General features: G+C 44.8%; 2 protein-coding genes across 2 annotated transcripts in view; one reads left to right on the top strand and one right to left on the bottom strand.

The window, feature by feature from the left end:
- LOC120050773 (pericentrin-like) overlaps window positions 1–14,702 on the bottom strand; it is a 34,685-nt gene extending 19,983 nt beyond the window's left edge. The window contains exons 1-17 of the mRNA XM_038997325.1: window positions 14,601–14,702; window positions 11,116–11,295; window positions 10,235–10,429; window positions 7,696–7,845; window positions 6,754–7,547; window positions 6,256–6,630; window positions 5,683–6,178; window positions 5,078–5,473; window positions 4,652–4,966; window positions 4,416–4,559; window positions 2,363–2,618; window positions 1,937–2,227; window positions 1,693–1,772; window positions 1,486–1,597; window positions 1,216–1,342; window positions 943–1,062; window positions 642–825 (exon numbers count right to left, since the gene is read on the bottom strand). Of these exons, the coding sequence (XP_038853253.1) occupies window positions 642–825; window positions 943–1,062; window positions 1,216–1,342; window positions 1,486–1,597; window positions 1,693–1,772; window positions 1,937–2,227; window positions 2,363–2,618; window positions 4,416–4,559; window positions 4,652–4,966; window positions 5,078–5,473; window positions 5,683–6,178; window positions 6,256–6,630; window positions 6,754–7,547; window positions 7,696–7,845; window positions 10,235–10,429; window positions 11,116–11,295; window positions 14,601–14,648 (4,263 nt within the window). The 5' untranslated portion in view covers window positions 14,649–14,702. The remainder of the gene's footprint in view (window positions 1–641; window positions 826–942; window positions 1,063–1,215; window positions 1,343–1,485; window positions 1,598–1,692; window positions 1,773–1,936; window positions 2,228–2,362; window positions 2,619–4,415; window positions 4,560–4,651; window positions 4,967–5,077; window positions 5,474–5,682; window positions 6,179–6,255; window positions 6,631–6,753; window positions 7,548–7,695; window positions 7,846–10,234; window positions 10,430–11,115; window positions 11,296–14,600) is intronic.
- A 434-nt stretch (window positions 14,703–15,136) lies between these two features.
- Window positions 15,137–21,041, top strand: LOC120050501 (uncharacterized protein C21orf58-like). The gene is made up of 8 exons (XM_038997090.1): window positions 15,137–15,297; window positions 18,896–18,974; window positions 19,192–19,249; window positions 19,377–19,450; window positions 19,536–19,724; window positions 19,850–19,964; window positions 20,052–20,164; window positions 20,661–21,041. The coding sequence occupies exons 1-8, from the start codon at window positions 15,242–15,244 to the stop codon at window positions 20,868–20,870; spliced, it is 894 nt and encodes a 297-aa protein (XP_038853018.1). The 5' UTR covers window positions 15,137–15,241; the 3' UTR covers window positions 20,871–21,041.

Below are 21,041 nucleotides of genomic sequence, written 5' to 3'. Positions count from 1 at the left end.
GGTTGCTAATATGACTAGGATTGTGCCTTTGGCTACTGGACAATGAAAGTAGTACCAACATAAGAGAAAGAGGCTTCTGGTTTCAATGGCATATGGAAGTCTTTATAAAATAATTGCATGCACATTTGGTTGGATTTTGGCTATGCTAACTTGAAGCAAGGTAAGACATGCCCAATAATATGTAGTTTCAAACAATTAAGTATGTTTTCAAAATGCATACTGCCTCCAGCACATCTCAAAGTGGTGTGTGACTCACTGAAGCCTGCCTAGTTGCCTAGGCACTTGAAATGGTGAATGGGAAGCGTGCTTCAACTACCAAATGAGAAATAACAAGCTATTTTTAAATCATGGCCATCAAAACTGCATTAAGAACTGTTGCGCAATGATTGGGTTTATAAAAGCACGTTTCACTCCAGCAGCAATAAACGAGCTGTTTGATGATCTGTAGCAGCAGCTCTCGAGCTACATCGACAGATGTTTCAATCAATGAATACCGGCATTTGGCCTATGGAATTTAACTATTTCTCCCGGACAATTGGCCGGGGCGAATTTTATATATGTGCTTATCATTATTTTTTGGGGGGGGGGCAAAAGCTGGCTATTACCGGTTAATGGTAAAACCCTGGTGTGTGTGTGCGTACCTGTAGCAGCTCCTCTCTGTAGGACAGGGCCATAGAGGACCGTAGGTTAGACAGTTCCTGAGTGTGTCTCTCCTCCAACTGGATACGCAGCTGGTCAAACGCCTCCTGGTGTTTCTCCAGTTTCAGTGTGATCTCAGCCAGAGCATCGTTCTTCTCCTCCTCCCCTCTCCCTTCAGACAGGAAACTACACACACGACAGCGGTCAGTGAGATGGCCCACCACTGGCCCAGGCTTATAGATTGTGTGTAATTGGCGGCTGGTGGGCAGATTAGCCGAGAGAGGCCTACGAACATTAGCATACCTAGCATCCTGGGTCTTGAGTACAGAGTCCTCCAGGGCTCCCTCCACCAGTCTCAGCTGCAGCAGGGCTATCTCCTCTCGGTAGCTCTCCTCTGCTACTCGCAGACGCTGCTCAAAGTACCTGACCGGGTACACATTAATGGGGTGTAAGTATGTGTTCACTTGCATGGGTTTACATTGGTGTGTGTTCACTTGTATACCTTGTGCATGTACCTACCTATATAGGTGTGTGTAGATCACATTCAGCTGCATAGGTGTGTGTGTGTGCGTGTACCTCCTCAGGTTCTCCAGCTCGACCTCGTTCTGCTCATTGATCTCCCGCCTCTGCTCGTTAAACTCCACCTTCAGACGCTCGATGTCATCCACCCGCGACGAACGAGCTAGCAGCTGCTCCTTCAACTCTGGAGAGCGAGGCGAAGGAAAATGAGAGATGGATAAAGAGAAAATACCTGAAATTCGGTTGGTTGACCAATCAAACCAATTTGCACTACTTAACAAATTATGTTCTAGCATAGGTCCAGTGTGTGTGTGTGTGTATACTCACCTCCCAGTTCCTGGCGGCTGGTCCTCATGTTGTCTAGTTGAGCCCAGAGCTGAGAGACCTCCTGGTCACAAGTCTGTCTCAGAGTCACCTGCTCCCCATGCAGACGACACACCTAGAGGAAGGAGCGAGAGAGAGAGAGTGTTTAGGAAAGGCACCATCCAAAGCATGAAGCAAATCTCAGAAACAGAAGTGTATGTGTGTGTTCACCTCCTGCTGTAGCTGCCGTGTTTTCTCCTCTCTCTCCTGCAGCACCACTTGATGTCTGGACACCAGATCCTCTACTGCACCTGGAGAGTAGCAGTAACACATTCATAGCATCCTTCTCACTTGTTTATAACATCCTTACAACATATGGACAAAATCAATAACACATTCATAACATCCTTATCAGGTGTTTAGAACATCCTTACAATATATGGACAAACTCAATAACAGTTATTAGTTGACTCACGGGCAGCAGCGTCCCTGTCGGTCCAGGCCTGGTTCAGCTCCCCCTCCAGCCTCTGGAGCTCCTCCAGGCTAGCCTGGGCCTCGGACAGATCTGCCCCAGTCTGGGTGAAGGCTGCCTGGGTAGAGGAGAGTGATACCCGAGCCTCTGACAGCTGTGTCTGGAGCTCTGACTGGGCCTTCTCTGACTCCTGCTGCCACCGGGACCTCAAGGCCACTATTTCTGTAGCCTGCCGCTCCTCCATGGACACTCTCTCCTGGGAGAGACGACTCTCACACTCCTGCCTCAGAGCATCTACACACACAAGGACAAACATGGTCACCAATGACAGTTTAATCGATCAGGTCAGATGAAGGTCCATTTGTTAAACAAAGCTATGCATTGGAGCATCTGAGTGATAAGGCCCTATTCTACTACCATCATCCTCACCCATGTTCCTCTGATACTCCTGCTGCTCTCGCTGGATCCTCTCCTCACACTCAGCTCTCAGCCTCTCCACCTCAAATTGCTGTCTGGCCTGCAGCACAGCCCTCTCCTGGGCCCACTTCTCCCTGAGGGAAGCCTGGAGCTCGCTTAGAGAGGCCTCCCGCTCCCGCTGCAGGTTGGCCTGGGAGAGCTCTAGCTGGGTCGTTTGGTGGTTGGTCAGGCTCAGACGCAGCGCCTCCAGCTCCAGGGCCTGTTGGCTCTATAGAGCGATAGATAAAAGAGAGAGGTAGGAAGGGGGCAGGGTTTACATTAGGAAAATGTGACGCCGGACATTTGAAGGAAGTATTTTAATTTAACGGACACATGAGAAATTTACTTGACCCATATGCATTGGGTGCGCAACCTAATTTAGGCGTACACCCACGGTGCTCTAAATGACAGAAAACACATTTAGATTATAGTTATTCATTTTAAAGATCGCTCTGCCATTTCCTGGTGGCTAAAATTAAAATAGTTTGCTTAATTTCAGTTTATGTAACATAGCAAGTAAAGTGTAGAGCATCATCGTACCATCTAAACCACTGAAATATCTGAATGGGAAGCATAGAAATACCGCACATAAAACAGCTCTACCACTTCTTAGACTTGCTTTCAACGACAATGACAGATCTCTAACACACATTTCTATGAGAATTTGGTCGGGTCTCCCAAAAAGTTACATTTTGCAGCTTTAACAGAACACGCAACTTGAGGATGCAACGACATGCATCCTTACCGAAAACCGATGAGCACTTTGGAGATGTTAGATTACCTGCCACAATTACTTTTCCTCAGCCAACAAGACGCGTAACGAAGAGCAAAATCACTAGCGTATGTCAATCTTGACCATAAAAGTTAAGATATTCTATTGGTCAGCTAGTCGTTCTGTGGGAGAAAGAAATAGACTATACCAAGCAGACTGGGATAGTTGTGGGATGATAGATCCCAAATTCATACAACCAGTAGGCTAAGCAACACAAAAATAAAAAAAAACGTTAAAAAGCAATGAGGACAATGCAACAGATCTGAAAATTTAGCGTAACATTTGAATAAACTTATTTATTCAAATTATTAGTGCAGCAACGCACCAAAGCAGTAGGCTACGCATGTCAGTTCCATCATGCAAATTAGCAGGAGAACAGTTGTCAAAAGCACACCACAAATGCAAACAGTTTCATTTGACAGACGAAAATATCTGTTCAAAATTTACAAAGAGGGGAGATCTAAAGATGCAGGAACTAGCATGGGTTGCTAATATGACTAGGATTGTGCCTTTGGCTACTGGACAATGACATAAAGTTGATTTGAGAACCAATAGAACATGTAAAAAATAAATAGGCTTCTGGTTTCAATGGAATATGGAAGTCTTTGTAAAATAATGGCCTCCATGTTTCTATGGTCGGATTCTGCTTTGAAGCAATGCAAGACATGCCTCATAATATGAAGTAAAACGTTCAGGTTTCAAACTACTAACTATATTTTCCCCAAATGCATACTGCCTCCAGCTCATTGTAAAGTGGAGTGTGACGGATTGAAGCCTGCCTACTATTGTACTTGAATGGCGAATGGGAAGCGAGCTACAATTACCAGTTGAGAAATTAAAATAGTAGCTCTTTTTAAAATCGTGGCCATCAAAACGTTTAACACACGATGATTGGGCTTATAAAAGCATGTTTCACTCCAGCAGGAAGGAATGAGCTGTTTGAGGACCTGTAGCAGCAGCTCTCGCCACTGACAGATTTCCCGCTCATATTAGATTCTGTATCTGTATGCTGTGCGTGTGTGATAAGCATAACAACCAACGAAAATACACGCGCTAATTGAATTTCACTAAATAGTCTGGTATTTCCATCAATGAATATGGTAAAAATAATTATTTTGCAATGGGATTATTATTTATTTTTTGGGACAACTGGCCGGCTATTACCGGCTAACGGAAAACCTGGTAGGGGTGGTTGTGTGTGTGTGTGTGTGTGTGTCTAGTTGTCTGTGTACCTGTGTCTAGTTGTGTGTGTACCTGTATCTGCAGTAGTTCTGCTTGGTGGGCTGCCTCCATGCTCTCCCTCTGTTCCCCTGATAGCTCTGCCTTCAAACGGCTAAGCTCCTCCCTCTGCTGTGACATCATCTCCAACAGCATCCTCTGGTGTTCTCTCTCGTTCACCTGGAGACAGAAAACGAGAGAGAGAGGGTGGATGACAAGCACCACACAGGTATGCGTATAGGTTGTTGTAGTGTGTGTGTGTGTGTGTGTACCTCTTTGATAAGGCTGATCTGTCTCTTCTGCTCCTCCTCCAGACTGTGTCTCTGCTCACACAGCTCTCTCTCCAGACGGCTGCTCAGCTCAGACACCTCCTCCTGGTGTTTCTCCTGCAGCTCCTGCACATCCTCACTGTGAGATCTTCTCAGTCTCTCTGTGGCCTCCTCCACAGACCGCATCTGCTGCTCCAGGAGCTCTTTCACCTCCTGCTCCCTCTCTCTCCGCTGCTCCTCCAGCAGGCGTCTCACCCCCTGCACCTCCTCGTCCTTCTCCTGCCTCTCCACCTCCCACTTCTCCCTCTCCTCCTCCACCTGAAAAATAGAATTCATATCATGTATGTTCAGTACTTCCTGAACAGGTTCAAATACATATCATAGTCTAATCATCATCATCCTCCTCCTCACAACCATCCTCCTCCTCACCTCTTCCTCCTTGGTTCGGAGCTGTCTCTGGAACTCCTCCAGCTCCTCCGCCATCACCTTCTCCATCCTCCGTGTGGTTCTGTCCATCTCCTCCTCTCTCCTTCTGCCCTCCTCCCTCTCTCTCGCTCCCTGGCCCTGCAGCTCCTCCAGGTTCCACAGATTCTGTCTCAGACACAGCAACTCAGACTCTACCCCAGTTTTCTCCCTCTCAGTCTGCTCTATCCTCCTCTCCCTGTCCTCCGCCTCCTGCTTCGCTGTCTCCGCCTCCTTCTGGACTCTGTCCATCTCTTTCTGAGTGTTGTCAAGCTCCAGGGTTTTCTGACTGAGGAGGGCGGTGGTGGTTTTGTGCCTGGATTTAGTTTCTTCCAGCAGGGCTAGAAGCTGGTCACGATGGGTCTGGAGAGGAGAGGCGAGGTTATTAGCTTGGACCCAATTAGAACCAATCAAATCCATTAGAGGGAGAGAAGAACACTGGGATTAGCTAGTGGAAGATGAGGAGAAACAAGAGTGAGAGGGAGGAAGAGGGGAGGAGAGGGAGGAAGAGGAAAAAGTGAAAAAGAAACAGGGAGAAGTAGTGAGGGAGGAAAAAGAACGCTCCTAGCTACCTGTAGTGACTGTAGCTGTCGTCCAAACAGAGCATGGACTTCAGAGGAGACAGAGTCTCCTGCCTGTTTCACCTCCTGCAGAGAGGAGACCAGCTGCTCCTGCTGCCTCAACCTGGAGAAGAGGACACTCTTCTCCTCCTCCACCTCCCTCGGCTCCCCCTCTTTCTCCTTGTTGCTTCCTTTCTCAAACCGGACAGAGGAGAGCAGCTCCTCCTGCTGTTTTAGACGAGCGAGGAGGAGAGATTTCTCCGCTTTTAGCTGTTCCATCACTCGTTCCTGGCTGGGGAGGGTACCTCCCTCCTTCTCTAGGAGAGGAGAGGAGTTGAGTCTCTCCATCTCTTTCTCTCTCTCCTCCATTAAGGTGCAGAGTCTGTTCTTCAGATTGTCCTCCTCGTGTGCTTTCAGGCTGACCTCCTCCTCAGCTCTCCTCCTCTTCTCTCGCTCCTCCTCAAGCTCCCAGTGCGCATCCTGCAGCTCCTCGGAGACCTGCGCCCACCTACACACACACCATGAACATGAGCTGTAAGTTCTCCAACACAAAGATATGGTAGACAGGTACACACTAACACTCACCTGGCCCTGGCCTCCTCCAGCTCCTCAGCGCTCCTCCTCAACTCCTCCATCACCACCTCCTTCTCCCTCTCCCTCAGAGCCACCTCCTCCCTGAGGTCTCCACACTGCTGGATGAGCAGCTCCTTGCCCAGGTCTGAGACCTCCTGACTCTCCGACGTCTCACGGAGGCTCTCAGAGGTCTCGCTGGCATCTCGAGAGACAGAGAGGGGGTCGTTCTGCCACTGGGAGGCGAAAGAGGGCACGGTTTCGTTCTCAGGGTCGGGGTGGGGGGACTGTGCAGTGGATTGTGGGACAGAAAAGTGAGTCTGTTCTTCCTGCGAAAAGGACAGCTGGGATTGGTCACCACCGCTGATGATGTCACTGTCCAGCTCAAACCTGTGGTGGGATGGAGGGAGAGAGGGACGAGAGGACTGAAATGAGAGATTAGGAGATGTGATTTGTATGGGGGGAAAATCCACCATAAGGGCAAAAACACACATACAGTAATTTCCCTCTGACCTGTAGCTGCCAGAGTTGTCCAGCAGGTGCTCTTCCAGAAGGCTGCACTCCTCCAGAGTTTCATCGGCCCAGGACAAGTGTGTGTGTGAGGGGAGAGCCGAGGACAGGTAGATCTCCAACAGCGGGGTGCCATCAGTGGGGAGGGACAGGTCCAGAAGGCACTCCTCTCTCTCCTCCTCCCTCTCTCCATCCTCCTCCACACTAGCCTTTGCCTGGTTCAGTTTGTCTTTAGAAGCCTTGAATCCCAACTCCTCTCTCGTTCTCCCTCTCTCCCCCAACAGCTGTCGGACTCTCTGCACCTCCTCTCCATGTCTCCTCTTCTCCTCTTCCCGTCTTTCCCTGAACTCTCGCTCATCCTCCCTCTCGTTCCTTCTCTCCCTCTCCTCCTCCAGTCTCCTCCTTAGCTCATGCAATTCCCTATTCAACACCTCCTTCTCCTCCGTGTACTGGTGTATCTCTCTCCTCTCCTCCTCCCTCCCTTTCCGCTCCTCTTCTAGTTGGGAAAGAATGAGCTGGTTTTTCTCCCTCTCCTCTAGCAGCTCTCTCCTCAATGTGTGCATCAGTACATCCATCTCAGGATCAATACATTGTTCTGGGCTCACACACCCAGCTCCAGTCTGTTCATGTTCCAATCTGAGTGTGCGTATTTGGTTCCCTGGTTCTGTTACTGGGACCTCCAGGTGGTTGGGGAGTGAGGGAAGGTAGTGGGAGCTGTGGCCAGGCCGAGAGGCCTGCCGCTGGGCTAGGGAGAGCTCTGAGCCCCACTGGGTCCTGGATCGAAAGAACTGAGAGGTCTGGAAAAGACAACAGGGACATCGAAGAGCTTACATTCAGTATTTCATTAATAGCAGTAAAAAAAAAAAAAAAAGTTTTAATTTTGTCAATCACAATCATGTGTACTGTACTTGTTTAACATTTTGAAGTGTGTGTGTGAGCGTGTACCTGCTGTAGCTGCATCTTCAGGGCCTGTATCTGTCCAGTGAGGGAGAACGCCTCCTGCTGTACCTGGTCTCTGCTCTCCAGCGCCTCCTGCAGGTTACAGCTCAGTCTGCTGATGATCTCATTACGTTTCTCTACTGCTGCCTGTAACTGCTGCAGAGAGAAGAGAAGAGAAGAGAAGAGAAGAGAAGAGAAGAGAAGAGAAGAGAAGAGAAGAGAAGAAGAGAAGGAGAGAAGGAGAGAAGGAGAGAAGGAGAGAAGGAGAGAAGGAGAGAAGAGAGAAGAGAGAAGAGAGAAGAGAGAGAGAGAGAGAGACCATAGTCAGACACACGTACGCGCACACAAACGTAAACACACATTTTATTCATAACACCTTAATTACATTTTATTCTGATGACTTTAAAAGTTTCTGCTAAATGCCAAATATATGATTGCCAGGGGAATGCAAAGTATAACAGAGTGAGAGAGGAACAGGCAGAGATAGAGAGAGCAGAGAGAGGGAGTGAGAGCGAGAGGGTGACTAGTAGAGAGGGAAATTGGGAGAAATGGGGAGGGAGGAAGTTAGGGAGGGAGCAGAGAAAGAAGCATGGATGAGAAAGATGTACCTTCAGAAAGTATTCACTAAACTTTGTTGTTGCGTTACAGCCTGAATTTAAAATGGATTATATTGAGATTTGTCATCACTGGCCTACACACAATACCACATAATGTCAAAGTGGAGTTATGTTTTTCTAAATGTTTTTCAAATGAAAAGCTGAAATGTCTTAAGTCAATAAGTATTCAACCACTTTGTTATGGCAAGCCTAAATAAGTTCAGGAGTAAAGATTTGCTTAACTCACATAATAAGTTGCATTGACTCACTGTGTGCAATGTGTTTAACATGATTTTTTAAATGACTACCTCATCTCTGTGCCCCACATAATTAACTCTAAGGTCCCTCAGACGAGTAGTGGATTACAAGCAGAGATTCAACCACAATGACAGGGAGGTTTTCCAATGCCTCACAAAGAAGGGCACCTATTGGTACAGAGTGTAATGGCTGTGATAGGAGAAAATGTAGGATTGTAGATTTAGTTACTTCACAATACTAATCGAATTGACAGAGTGAAAAGGAACCCAAAAATATGTGCCCAAAAATACTCCAAAACATGCATCCTGTTTGCAACAAAGCACTAAAGTAACACAGCAAAAAATTTGGCAAAGCAATTCAATTCTTGTCCTGAATAAAAAGTGTTATGTTTGGGGCAAATCCAATACAACAGATTACTGAGTACCACTCCATATTTTCAAACATAGTGGTGGCTGCATCATGTTATGGGTATGTAATTATTAAGGACTGGAGAGTTTTTCCAGGATAAAAAAAAATACATGGAATGGAGCTAAGCACTGGCAAAATCCTAGAGGAAAACCTGGTTCAGTCTGCTTTCCACCAGACACTGAGATATGAATTCATCTTTCAGCAGGACAATAACCTAAAACACAAGGCCAAATCTACACTGGAGTTGCTTACCAAGTTAAATCTGCTTGAAAATCTATGGCAAGACTTAAATGGTTTTCTAGCAACCAATTTGACAGCGCTTGAAGAATTTAAAAAATAATCGTAGGCAAATATTGTACAATCCAGGTGTGTAAAGCTCTTAGAGACTTATGTACTGACTCAGGGGTGTGAATACTTATGTAAGTTAGATATTACTATATTACAATTTCAACAAATTTGCTAACGCTTCTAAAAACATTTTCTCACTTAGTCATTATGGGGTATCGTGTTTAGATTGGTGAGAAAAATAATCTATGTAATCCATTTTGAATTTAGGCTGTAACAAAATGTGGAATAACTCAAGGGGTTTGAATACTTTCTGAAGGTACTATCTCTAATTATTCAGAAGCAGCCCCGGATTCTTATGGGTAAAAATGCATGAGAACAAATGAATCCAAACGAGAAAAAACCCAACCCAGTTAGGAGTGGTGTGTGTGTGGTGTGTATGTGTGTGTGGTGTGTGTCAAACAAGTGCATCTAACCATAAAGTTATTTATATAACTACTGTTCCCTGAAGGAGGGAAACGAGGTACAACACACAAGTGAAGTGTGCGTAACTTTTGTTGCAGGGCATGCATATGAACACACGTCTAACCCATTTCTCCTGGTACATATTTAGAACACGTTTACGTCATTTCTCCAGCAATAATGAAAATAGAATTCAAGCTGTTTCTCTCCCATCCATCCCCTACAATAGGAAAAGCTTTCCATATTTCCTAATTCATAGACAAAGACTGAATGTTGATTGTCTGAAAGACGTGGTATATCAGACCGTATACCATGTGTACAACAATTTTTTTTAACTTTTTACTAGTCTAATTATGTTTGTAAACAGTTTATAAATGCAATAAGGCACCTTGGGGGTTTGTGGTATATGGCCAATATACCACGGCTAAGGGCTGTATCCAAGCACTGTATCCTTAGCCGTGGTATATTGGCCATATACCACATCTCCTCGGGCCTTATTGCTTAAATAAACCGTGCGTGTAGGTACAGTTCAGTACCTTGAGCTGATCTTTTCCAGAGCGAACCACTAGGACCTCCTCTCCCACAACCACTATCTCCTCAGGATGTCCACTGACCGCCTGCCTCCCCAGGACACTGCTTCCCTCCTGGGGATGGTGTTGCTCCAAGTGCCCCTGGCTCCACTGGACCTCTGGAAGATGGCTCTGATCTGTGTCCCCAAAACATTGTGGTTCCTTAAGGGTTAAAAAAAAAGTTTTGGGTAAGTAAACCTTGTCATATTCATAGACAAATACTTGGTTATCTATAAAATCAGACAAGCTTGATCATTTGGGTGAACTATACCTTTAAAGCAGCGTGACTATCTAATCTTAGCCATTGAGAGCTATAGGGTGACGCAGATGGTACAGGCTTTTGTTCTAGCATTGCACAAACACACCTCATTGAACACACTTGCTTTATTACTTCCATGAAATTAGGTGGACTTCCCCTTTAAAGCCTGTACATAGAGTTCACAGTAATCCCATTCACATTGCTATGACAACCAGCCGCCACAAGCATCTTTGTGTTTAGCAACCCATTTCTACCTTGTGCGTGTTTAGAGGACTGGGGGGACGGGGGGGGGGGGGGGGGTTCTTAAAGCATAGGAGGCTGCCGAGTGGACATCCATACGTTGAGACATATGGAGTCAGACACCGTAGCCAATCTGTCTTGTGAATCATTTTCATTTTGATTCCACAGAGAAACGAATGACATGTTCGGACCCATGGAGAGATACATGCTCATAGAGTTGGGATTGGATTGGCATACAATCAAATCTGACAAAGACCTTATGATCGAAATGCTGCCTTAAACTACAGAGTCAGCCTATGCAACAGCGTGGATATTTACATTCCTTTCATTCATTCGGCCAGAGGCTCACCTCATGGTTACACATGCGGTCCTGCTGTGTGGCGTTGTCGTCTGTCTGGAGGTCCATCCCTAGGGGGCGACCTTGTGCTGGGCCGTCATTCTGCGTTGGAGACGGGCCCTTCCTCTTCTGCGTCTTTTTCTGCGCGACTTGACCGTCGCCTTTCGCCCTTTTCTGTCGGAAGCTAGCAAGCTACGCAGGAAGGACAGGGAGAGGTAGAGGGAAACGTAGGTCAGGAGGGCCGAACACCACCACACTATCAGCATGTTAGGGGTTAGAAGTCAGAGGTTAGAGTTCACCAAAGTCCATCAAAGTTCAAATCCATCATTCCGATCAAGGAATAAAAGGTCAAAGTTCCAATCATCCCAGTGATTTAAGAAGTCAGAAAAGGATAGAGGTTTAAGGGGTGAAGGTTTTCATCCGCCCAATGAACAAGAACAAGAGTTTGATTCAGATAATCTTCCCAGCACTCAAGTAACATCCCTGATTGAACCAGCAGGGAGAATGAAAGCACCAGCACATTGCCAGTCCAAAGCAGTCAACCAACCACAGTCTCCACTTAGTCCTAACAGTCAACCTCCCAGCATCTCTCCGTAGATCTCCCAAAACCACTATCACTGGTTCCCAACAAAGCGATAGGAAAAACCTCCTGACATTTTGAAGTCCAAGTGCACTGATTTAGTCAGTGTAATTGTGCAACCAATCTCTCTTTGCATCTCTTTCAACATCCCTGTCTCTCCCTCTCTCTCCTCTTCTATAAGCAGCTTAAAATCAGATTACAGTGGTTCAGAGACCCTCGTATAACGCTCCACCTCTGACGCTTTCTCTCCCCCACGCAGCCTTTCTCTCCCTTTCAAACCGTCACACCAATCTATCAATCCCAAACAGATAAGACAACACACACACGGCAGACAAGCACACTAGTCTCAATATGACACTTCAACCTCCCGCCGAGGGTTGGGATGGCAGTGTAATGCAGAGAACGCAGGAGGAGCTTTGTCTCGAGCCCAAAGTGTGTGTCAATGTGGTAGCACGTGTTTTGTTCCAACCCAAGCAAACCCGTAACAAGCCGACCCATGCCATGTCCACCCCCAGGACTCATGTTGCATTGAGCAGTGCTACTGACCCACAAGAGTGTGTGTGTGTGTGTGTGTGTTTCAATGCCTGATCTCTACATGTGGGCTGTTCTACTCGATTGAAGTCTGCCCAGCTTTCAGTAGATACTGTACACACCCACTCAACACCCACTCACCATCCTCAGCCTCCTGTGTCTGTCTCTGTGATAAAGTGAGACTTGGCTGTAGTCGAACATGCTTCTCTACACACTAACACTATCAGACAGGCAGCTGTGTGTGTGTGTACGTATGTAGGCTATGTGTTCAAACTGAAGACAGGAGCTTGGTTTGCCTCAAATCAAAAGACAACTGATGCAGACGTGGCACGTCACCATAGCAACAGCTGCCATAAGTGGCTCACTGACAATTTCACAATTCAGTACAGCATGAAAAAGCCTACTGTAGCCTATGTCATGCCCATTTCTTTTCAACTTTTCTAATACTGTTGCTATATTTGAGGGCATACTAGCTCCCTCAGAAGTGCCATGTAAGGGTTGGGACGCTAACTGCAAGAGAAGGCCTACTGGGATCCAATGTGTTCTGTTGTCTGAAACTGCACCCTTTTTTCTATACTATTTCAGACCAGTGTTTCCCAACCCTGGTCTTCGAGTACCCCCAACAGTACACAGTTTCGTTGTAGTCCTTGACAAACACACCTCATTCATCTCATTGAGGGCTTGATGATTAGTCGTCAAGTTAAATCAGGCATGCTTGTCCAGGGTTACAATAAAAATGTGTACTGTTGGGGGTACTCGAGGACCAGAGGCCAGGTTTAGTGTCATGGCGCCATCTGATGGTGTCTGTTCACAATAACACACCTGCCATGATATCAGAGAGCCCTCCACTAATTCAACCATTAGGGGGGGACAACTGAAGACTGATTGTGGATCAGTGTCTAGGGGGCCAACTTCAATCATGTAGAAATAAATGAACAGAAGTCTCTGTGTGGTGCATTTCTATCTGTCCCATCCACAAAACAGAAAACAGACAGACGCAAGACAGTGATGAGTCAACAACATCCCAAAACAGATCAATAGATCCCAAGGATAGACCAGGGGGTGGCCAAACCCCCACATGCAGAGCTGGAGCTACCACAGGCTTTTTGCTGCTAATCAGCTGCTCCCCAGGACCTTGATAAGCTGAATCAGGTGTGTTGGAGCAGGGCTGGTGAAAAAGCCTGAATAATACTCAGTATCTCTCCTGGAGGAAGGTTGGTCACCCCTGTTCTAGATCAATAGACAGAATCACCACAACCCAAGAGCCATGCCACCCCTCACTTCACTTACCAACTGACTGTGCTGCATGTTGGTGGATTTCTGTCATAATAACAATGGTTTATCAATTAAGGTACTGTGAACAAAGTCATCATACCAACACCTGCTGCGTGAGCATCACCCAGGTTTGAGGTGTGCCAAAAATAGGTAGATCACACATCCTTTCAAGACTCGGGTGAGCCTGTCATATCTCATATTCTATAGCACATGCAAATCTAAAATAACAACAGTTGGGAGAAAGCCACCCCAAGCAAAGGTCATACCCGAAGCGATATAGACACCATTGTGGGGAATGGCAGGGTTGATGCTCAGGTGACAGGTCAAGACATTTTCTCTAGGTCTGCGTGGATTATAGGGTCGTTATATTACATTAACCTGCCTGGTTTTGAGATTTTAAACCTCAGTGGTAGTGTTTCACACCTCTCCATGCATTGCAAATATCGGATCACCTGCGTAGAATTGTGCATATAATGTGTCTCAAACGCAACCACATACACAGACGAACCATATCCTGGATGCCATCACCTGCATCGACTTGGGAAGCAGGGATGATACTCTCCCAGTAAGGGGCCCACACTAATTAGTAAACATAAGGGGAATATATTTGGGCTAGGTAGCAAACTGAATAAGAACCCGTTTCTACAACAACTAGCCAAATGTTAACTAAGTTAATAATCAGTAGTAAACTGGGTGCATTTAGTAAAGTCATTCATCAAGGTAAGTTATTAAAACAGTAGATGAGACAATAGGGTAGTTCAAATAGGCAGTATAACGTCAGCTGGGTTGTTGAGTCAACGGTAGAAAAATACTAACATTTGTTTTAGCAAGCCACAAATTGTGTCATTATAATTCATGAATAACAAAGGGTTTAGTTAGTTAACTTACTATACTGTAGCTAGTTTAGATTCTGCTAACCATAGCTACATGTAATGCAGTTAGCTAGCTTTTTTAGCGATTCAATTAGTTGCTAAAACTTGAACTTAAGGCCCTTTATCAAGCAACTGCAACCTATTACTTTATTGTACGACAATGTTGTTGATACATTTAGCTAGGTTAGCTTGATGGCTAGACAGCTACTTTGATGCATTACCCATAAATCGTTACAAACCTTTGCTCTTCCAGCATCTAGTTTCCTCTGTCGTTCATCTTCGTCCATGTCTTGGTTGAAACACAACCAAGGACAAATGTCCTGAAATCGCTGATTATTCCATTAATAACTTTCACTTTCTTGTACCTCGGATGCAAAATCTTTGGAACAACTGTCAATATGAAATTCAATATGGCCGCCATGTCGTTTTAGCACCGCCCTTATCAAGTTTCCTCCGCTAATATGGCCAATCAACACACTCGGAGCGAATTTCCCAGCCAATGGAAATCATGCTCTCTAAGTGTTTACATGCACAGTCAAAAACTCCTTCCCATATTCTACAGATCCCTGACTGACAAGTTGGAAACCAATCAGAGGACTAAATTGTGAAGCTAAACTTTGATTGATAAAGGAATTAGCCAATACATATAGAGAATTACAAAAATAGTCCATCCATACAATTTTTGTAAATGTGTGCGTGTTTTTGACTGGATCAATTAAGCTTTTTAAACCAACGGCTCCACCTTTGCAAACGGCGCGCTAAATGCCCGGGGGAAATTAGTTAACCAGTAGCAGCATAGCCTTGTGTTTCCCAAACTCAACTGTCAACTGATGTATCTTGACTACGGATTTAGTCCGCTAACTACATATTAGAGCTCTTCATGGGTCCATCCGAACACGATTACCCGGTCCGGGTCCAAAATTCAAACTTGTGCAGGTATGGTCCGGTTGAGTTGCATTTACACAGGCAGCACAATTCAGATATCTTTTCCTCTAATCTTTTCAGTGAGATCTTTTTCACAGCTGACCCTTTGAGGAGGGTTGTGTATTTTTTTAAATTGGACACATGGGAGGGTGGTGCGTTTTTAACCTGGTTTACATTTGCTCTTCTGCTCATACTTTCCCTATAAATAATGGTTAGACTTACTTTTGATATTACCCTAATAAAGTTTAGAAATGTTTGTGAAGGTTTGGTATGGTGTGGCTATTATTAAGCTTTAGCTACTGCAGGCCTATGATATGATAGCAGTGCACCCCAGCGTTCCAACTGACTCCGACAGTTGAATTTGAGGGGAGGAAGACTGTTTCAGGCCTACCAGAGTTTTACTCCTGTAATCTAACAATATAATGCTTATCTTTATACAAAATATTTTGATTAAAAAAATATATGAATTAGCCTCCTGTATGTCTATATCTGTATAGCAGATGTAGCATACCACTGGCATTTCTCTATCTCTCTGGGGTTAGGCCTAAGCTTTTCTTCTTTTATATAGGCTATATATATATAGATATATATTTAAAATATATATATTTATTTTATTTGTTATAGGCTGTTTTTAAAGACATGTAAATGTGGCTCATTTGGTCAATATCTCTAATTTATTGATGGCGGGTCTGAATGCATATGGATGTCCGATACATTTTCTCAAATGTCTGGTAAATTAAAATCTTCCGTATCATGTCCGGTGTCAAATTTTCCTAAAAGAAAATCTGAAATGTCATATTAATACTTTTTTGTTGTTGTACTTTTACCGCTTTTTCTCCCCAATTGGTAGTTACAGTCTTGTCCCATCACTGCAACTCCCCTACCGACACGGGAGAGGTGAAGATTGAGAGCCATGCGTCCTCTGAAACACAACCCTGCCAAGCCACACTGCTCACTTAACCTGGCCACACAAATATGTCAGAGGAAACACTGTCCAACTGGTGACTGAAGTCAGCTTGTAGGCTCTCCTCCACAAGGAGTCTCTAGAGTGTGATGGAACAAGGAAATCCCAGCCAGCCAAACCCTCCCCTAACCCAGACGACGCTGGGCCAATTGTGTGCTGCCTCATGAGTCTCCCGGTCACAGCCAGCTGTGATACAGCCTGGGATTGAACCCGGGTCTATAATGACGCTTCAAGCACTGCAATGCCTTAGACCGCTGCGCCACTCGGGAGGCCCTAGGCATATTGTTTTTATGAAGATTTGTGAATATTGGCATGACAATCTGTCGCCAATTGGATGGAAACCTAGCTAATGTGCTAGTCCAGTGTCACTTTGAATATGCCTGCACATCATGGTTCACCAGCAGCCCCAAACTTAAAAAAAATAAGCTACTGTACCAGCCAAACAAGCTTGCAAGAATTGTACTTAAACTCCCCCCTCATACTCATCTGGAGGTTGAGCATTTTTTCATGTCTATCTCTGTAATGTGTCTGTATCTATGTATTTATGTAAAAAGAATAGGGACAACAATATGTTTGTTTTTTTACCGACAAATAAAATCAATCAATAAATTCAAACTGTGCAGCAGCCAACTGATGAATGGAAAGAGACATCTGTTACAAAACACCAAAAAGTCAAGCCCTACATTCTATACTGGGTAAGCCTACAAGGTAGGGAGGAAGGTATTTTCTGTTTGTCAAGATTGACACTTGGTATTTATTAGGATCCCCATTAGCCACTGCAAAAGCATCAGCTACTCTTCCTGGGGTCCACAAACATGACATAGTACAGAACATTATTAGTCAAGGACTGAAATACATTTAAAATGTCACACACAGCCTACATATCAGTACATACACAATATCTAGGACTTATACAAAGTACAGTACAATATATATATATAAAATGTCTGTGTCTCTTCTCAGTCCACTCTGTGCGGTAAGGTGTTCTTTTATCTTTTTTTTCAAACTTGAGTTACCTGTGGTGGCAGAGAGTTCCATGTAGTCATGGCTCTATTTAATACTGTGCGTTTCCCAGCCTCGGTTCTGGACCTGGGGACTAGTCTATTTATTGTGGTTTTGAAAATGCAAACCATGACATTGAAGTGCACGAAGTCGGCATGCATCGTTTATTGGTTGTGTGGTGCATTGGCACCGAAACCAGCCCCTCTCCCCCAGTAAATGTTGATCAGAATTGGGCTGCCTGTGTGAACACAACCTTTGATTGTCATCTGGTCTTGGGTCTATGTAACTACAGCCGATAGACCAGAGTGAGCCCAAATGGACACAACCACGGCTCTATATAACCTATAGCCTTCAAACTCAATGCTGGACCTCAAAGCCCGTTCCAATACTTTTTTTTCATTGTTCCCCTCCAATCAGGCACTGATTTAGACCTAGGACACCAATTGGGTGTAATTAATTATCAGATAGAACTTCATGGGGTAAGAGTTGAATACCCCTGACCTATAGCATATTTATTTTAAGCTATTAAGGTGAATGTATCAACTTATAGAAGGCCTAACCAACATATAATGATCTATTCGTTAACTAGAAGAGCAGCTTGGCTGATAAACATCATTTTTTTGTCACCCTGGTATGTTAGGGTATGGGTCGTGTCTAGCTCGGGTTGTCCTCGGGTCCATTCGGGTATGGGTCTGATTGTTTTCAGGTCCGGGCACTGACGGACTTACCATTAAACAGAAATAATGCCTCTGCTTGAGGCATAAATAAATAATACAAAAATTGCAGTAAGGCCAAATTCGATGTTTAATCAAAAACATTTTTTCATATAGATTGTTGATACCTACATGGGTCCTAAAATTCAAAAGTAAATAGCTAAATGATCCTTGGTATGACCATCTTAAAACAATTCCATAAGTTAGCTTAATAGAAACCCAGCCCGGGACCTTAGACTCTATGGGGTTAAAAGGTAATATATTTTTTAAGTTAAATTATATGTCTTTACTATAAATCCCTATTTTTAAATGAGGTGGGGCGGGGGGCCTCAGACTGGCCTCTGCCTGGGCCTCCAAATTACGAAACTCGTCCCTGGGTCCGGGTCCAACTCTTTGGACAGGAGAAGACCTCCAATCCCTCCAATAAAGACTCAATTTATACATTTTCAGCACAGAGCTTCTCATTCCAGATCCTATTTGGGTGCCAATCTGGTATGATTGAATGACCACCCAAGTTTATAGCAATTTCTAACTTTCTGTGTGTTGACTGCATATATTACTTTCTATTCTTATCCCAATCAATTTCACTGACCCTTACTTTTACATTTCTTTAATTGCCTTACTGGGTTGTTGTTCAAGAGAAATACACTGTTTGTGTCGGCTCAGATGGTAAACAGTAACCTAGGATCAAGAACAAAACCAGGAACGGTAACCAAACAGTAGGCGTGGCTTGGTTGACAAACAGTTGTGTCCCTTAGTAACCAGGTTAGTGGTCTCAGTTTGGCGTAGAAACTGAGAGCTGATCGATAGGTGTGTGACATACGGCTAAAGAGCTACAGGTAAATTGGGGACAGGAGAGTGGGGGTGTGTACAGCGGTGACCCTCAGTCACTTATTGCTGTGTGTGTGTGTGTGTGTGGACAACTTCACAGTGTGGAGAAAACTACTCTCAGAATGACTGATCCCATGCTTGACCAGATGACCAGACTCAAACTCAGGCTGCTGGAGAAGGTCATTGATTATTTGATTGATTGAGTTTTTAAAGTTTTGGATATCAAATAATCATCTGATCATTTACTTCGATAGACAGAAATGCCACGTTTTTAACTTATGAGTGTAACAAAGAGTAGTTAAAGAGATAATCTTTTCTGATGTTGCGAGTTCTGGCTGCACATGGCCTCTTGTTGACTACTGACTACTCACCTCCTGCTTGTCTTCATGTCCACAGAGACTGGAGAATGAGAGGGACAACAAGGACGGCAGAGCAGAATCTGCCCTATCCACCAGTAAGACTACAAAATGTTTGAAAACAAATATTGTAATGAAGCGTTGAAGTACAAGCAAACCCTGATTGTTCCTTTTTGTATGTGTAAGTTTTCTGACGTTACTTTATTCCTATTTCTGATTGGCCAGGGAGTTTTGATGGACAGGTGGATGCGCTGCACAGTGTGCTTAGACGAAAAAAGGACCTGCTGCAAAGACTGAGGGTATGACATCATTATTATTAAGATATTTATCACCATCATTATCATCAAACTCACATGGTAATGTCTGTGTGCGTGTTGCCTGCAGGAGCAGCACATGTTGGAGGACCTGAGCAGACCTCACACCTGGGGTGGGACAGGGAGACGGTACCGCCCAGACCTCCTCCCTCCTCCTGTCCCTCTGCCTCCTACTCCGGCCCCCATCCATATCTACCAGCCTGCCCTTGCAGCCCCCGCTCCACCCCCACCACAGCCCCCACGCATCATCCAGCAAATGGTGAGACAAAAATCGTTCTCTTTCTCTCCCTCTGTCTTCCTCTCCATCTATCTTCCTGTTGCTCTGCTTTTTCTCTTTCTCTCTTACACACAGACAGCTGATGCTATTCGTCTCTTGGTCTGTAGTTGCCCCAGCAGCCTACTACCTTCATACAGCAGTTACCACAGCAACAGCCCCTCATACAACAGATACCCCCTCCTCAGCCTTACCCTGCACCACGGTCTGGGAGCATCAAAGAAGGTAAACACACACACAAATGCAAAATGCAGCTACTGGTGTGTGTGTATATAACGTTCATTTTCATGTATGTGTGTGTGTGTGTGTTAGACATGGTGGAGCTGATGTTGATGCAGAATGCTCAGATGCATCAGATCATAATGCACAACATGATGCTGAAAGCAATACCTCCCACGGCCCTGTCACCACCTAACCCAGGACAGGTCAGTATCACACACACCCACATCATTTATGTCAAATCGTATTTGTCACAAGCGCTGAATACAACAGTTGTAGACCTTACCGTGAAATTCTTATTTACAAGCCCTTAACCAACAATATAGTTCAAGAAATAGAGTTAAGAAAATATTTACTAAATAAAATAAAAAGTAACAGAATAAATTAATAACGAGGCTATTTAAAGGGGGTACCGGTACAGAGTCAATGTGCGGGGGTACAGGTTAGAAGAGGTCATTTGTACGTGTAGGTAGGGGTAAAGTGACTATGCATAAATAATAAACAGTGCATAGCAGCAGTGTAAAAACAAAGGGGGGGGGGGGGGGGGGGGTCAATGTAAATAGTCCCGATTGCCATTTGATGATTAATTGTTCAGCAGTCTTATGGTTCCAGTCACCCACATACCAAAGATCATGCCTTTTTGGAATTCTTAACATCTTATATTTGTTACTTTGTTTTCATCTTGATGTTGACTTCATCCAGGATGTTGTTGTGAGGTCAGCGGTCAAACCAAGAGGAAACTCCGTCCACCACCATCACTACGGCCCCCAGGCCCAATTGCTACCTCCCATTGGCTATCCCATGTGGCCCTCAATGACGTCATCGCTACCTGAAGGGCAGGGCGGGCCTCATATGCCGTCCGTGCAGCATGTGACCGGCCCCATCTCATTGCCCCCACTCAACATGTATTAGCCTAGCCCTGAACAATATTCCCTAACCCCGATCTTGAGATATTGTCTTCATATTTCAAAATATATACAGATAGATGATTGATTGTAAATGTAAAATGTATACATTGATATTATGTTTGATAAGCATCGTTTCAGTATAGCCAAATACACTGCTCAAAAAAATAAAGGGAAC

This window comes from Salvelinus namaycush, chromosome 7 (assembly GCF_016432855.1).
Source record: "Salvelinus namaycush isolate Seneca chromosome 7, SaNama_1.0, whole genome shotgun sequence".
Taxonomy (NCBI): Eukaryota; Metazoa; Chordata; class Actinopteri; order Salmoniformes; family Salmonidae; genus Salvelinus; species Salvelinus namaycush.
This window is presented reverse-complemented; position numbering and strand designations above follow the sequence as displayed.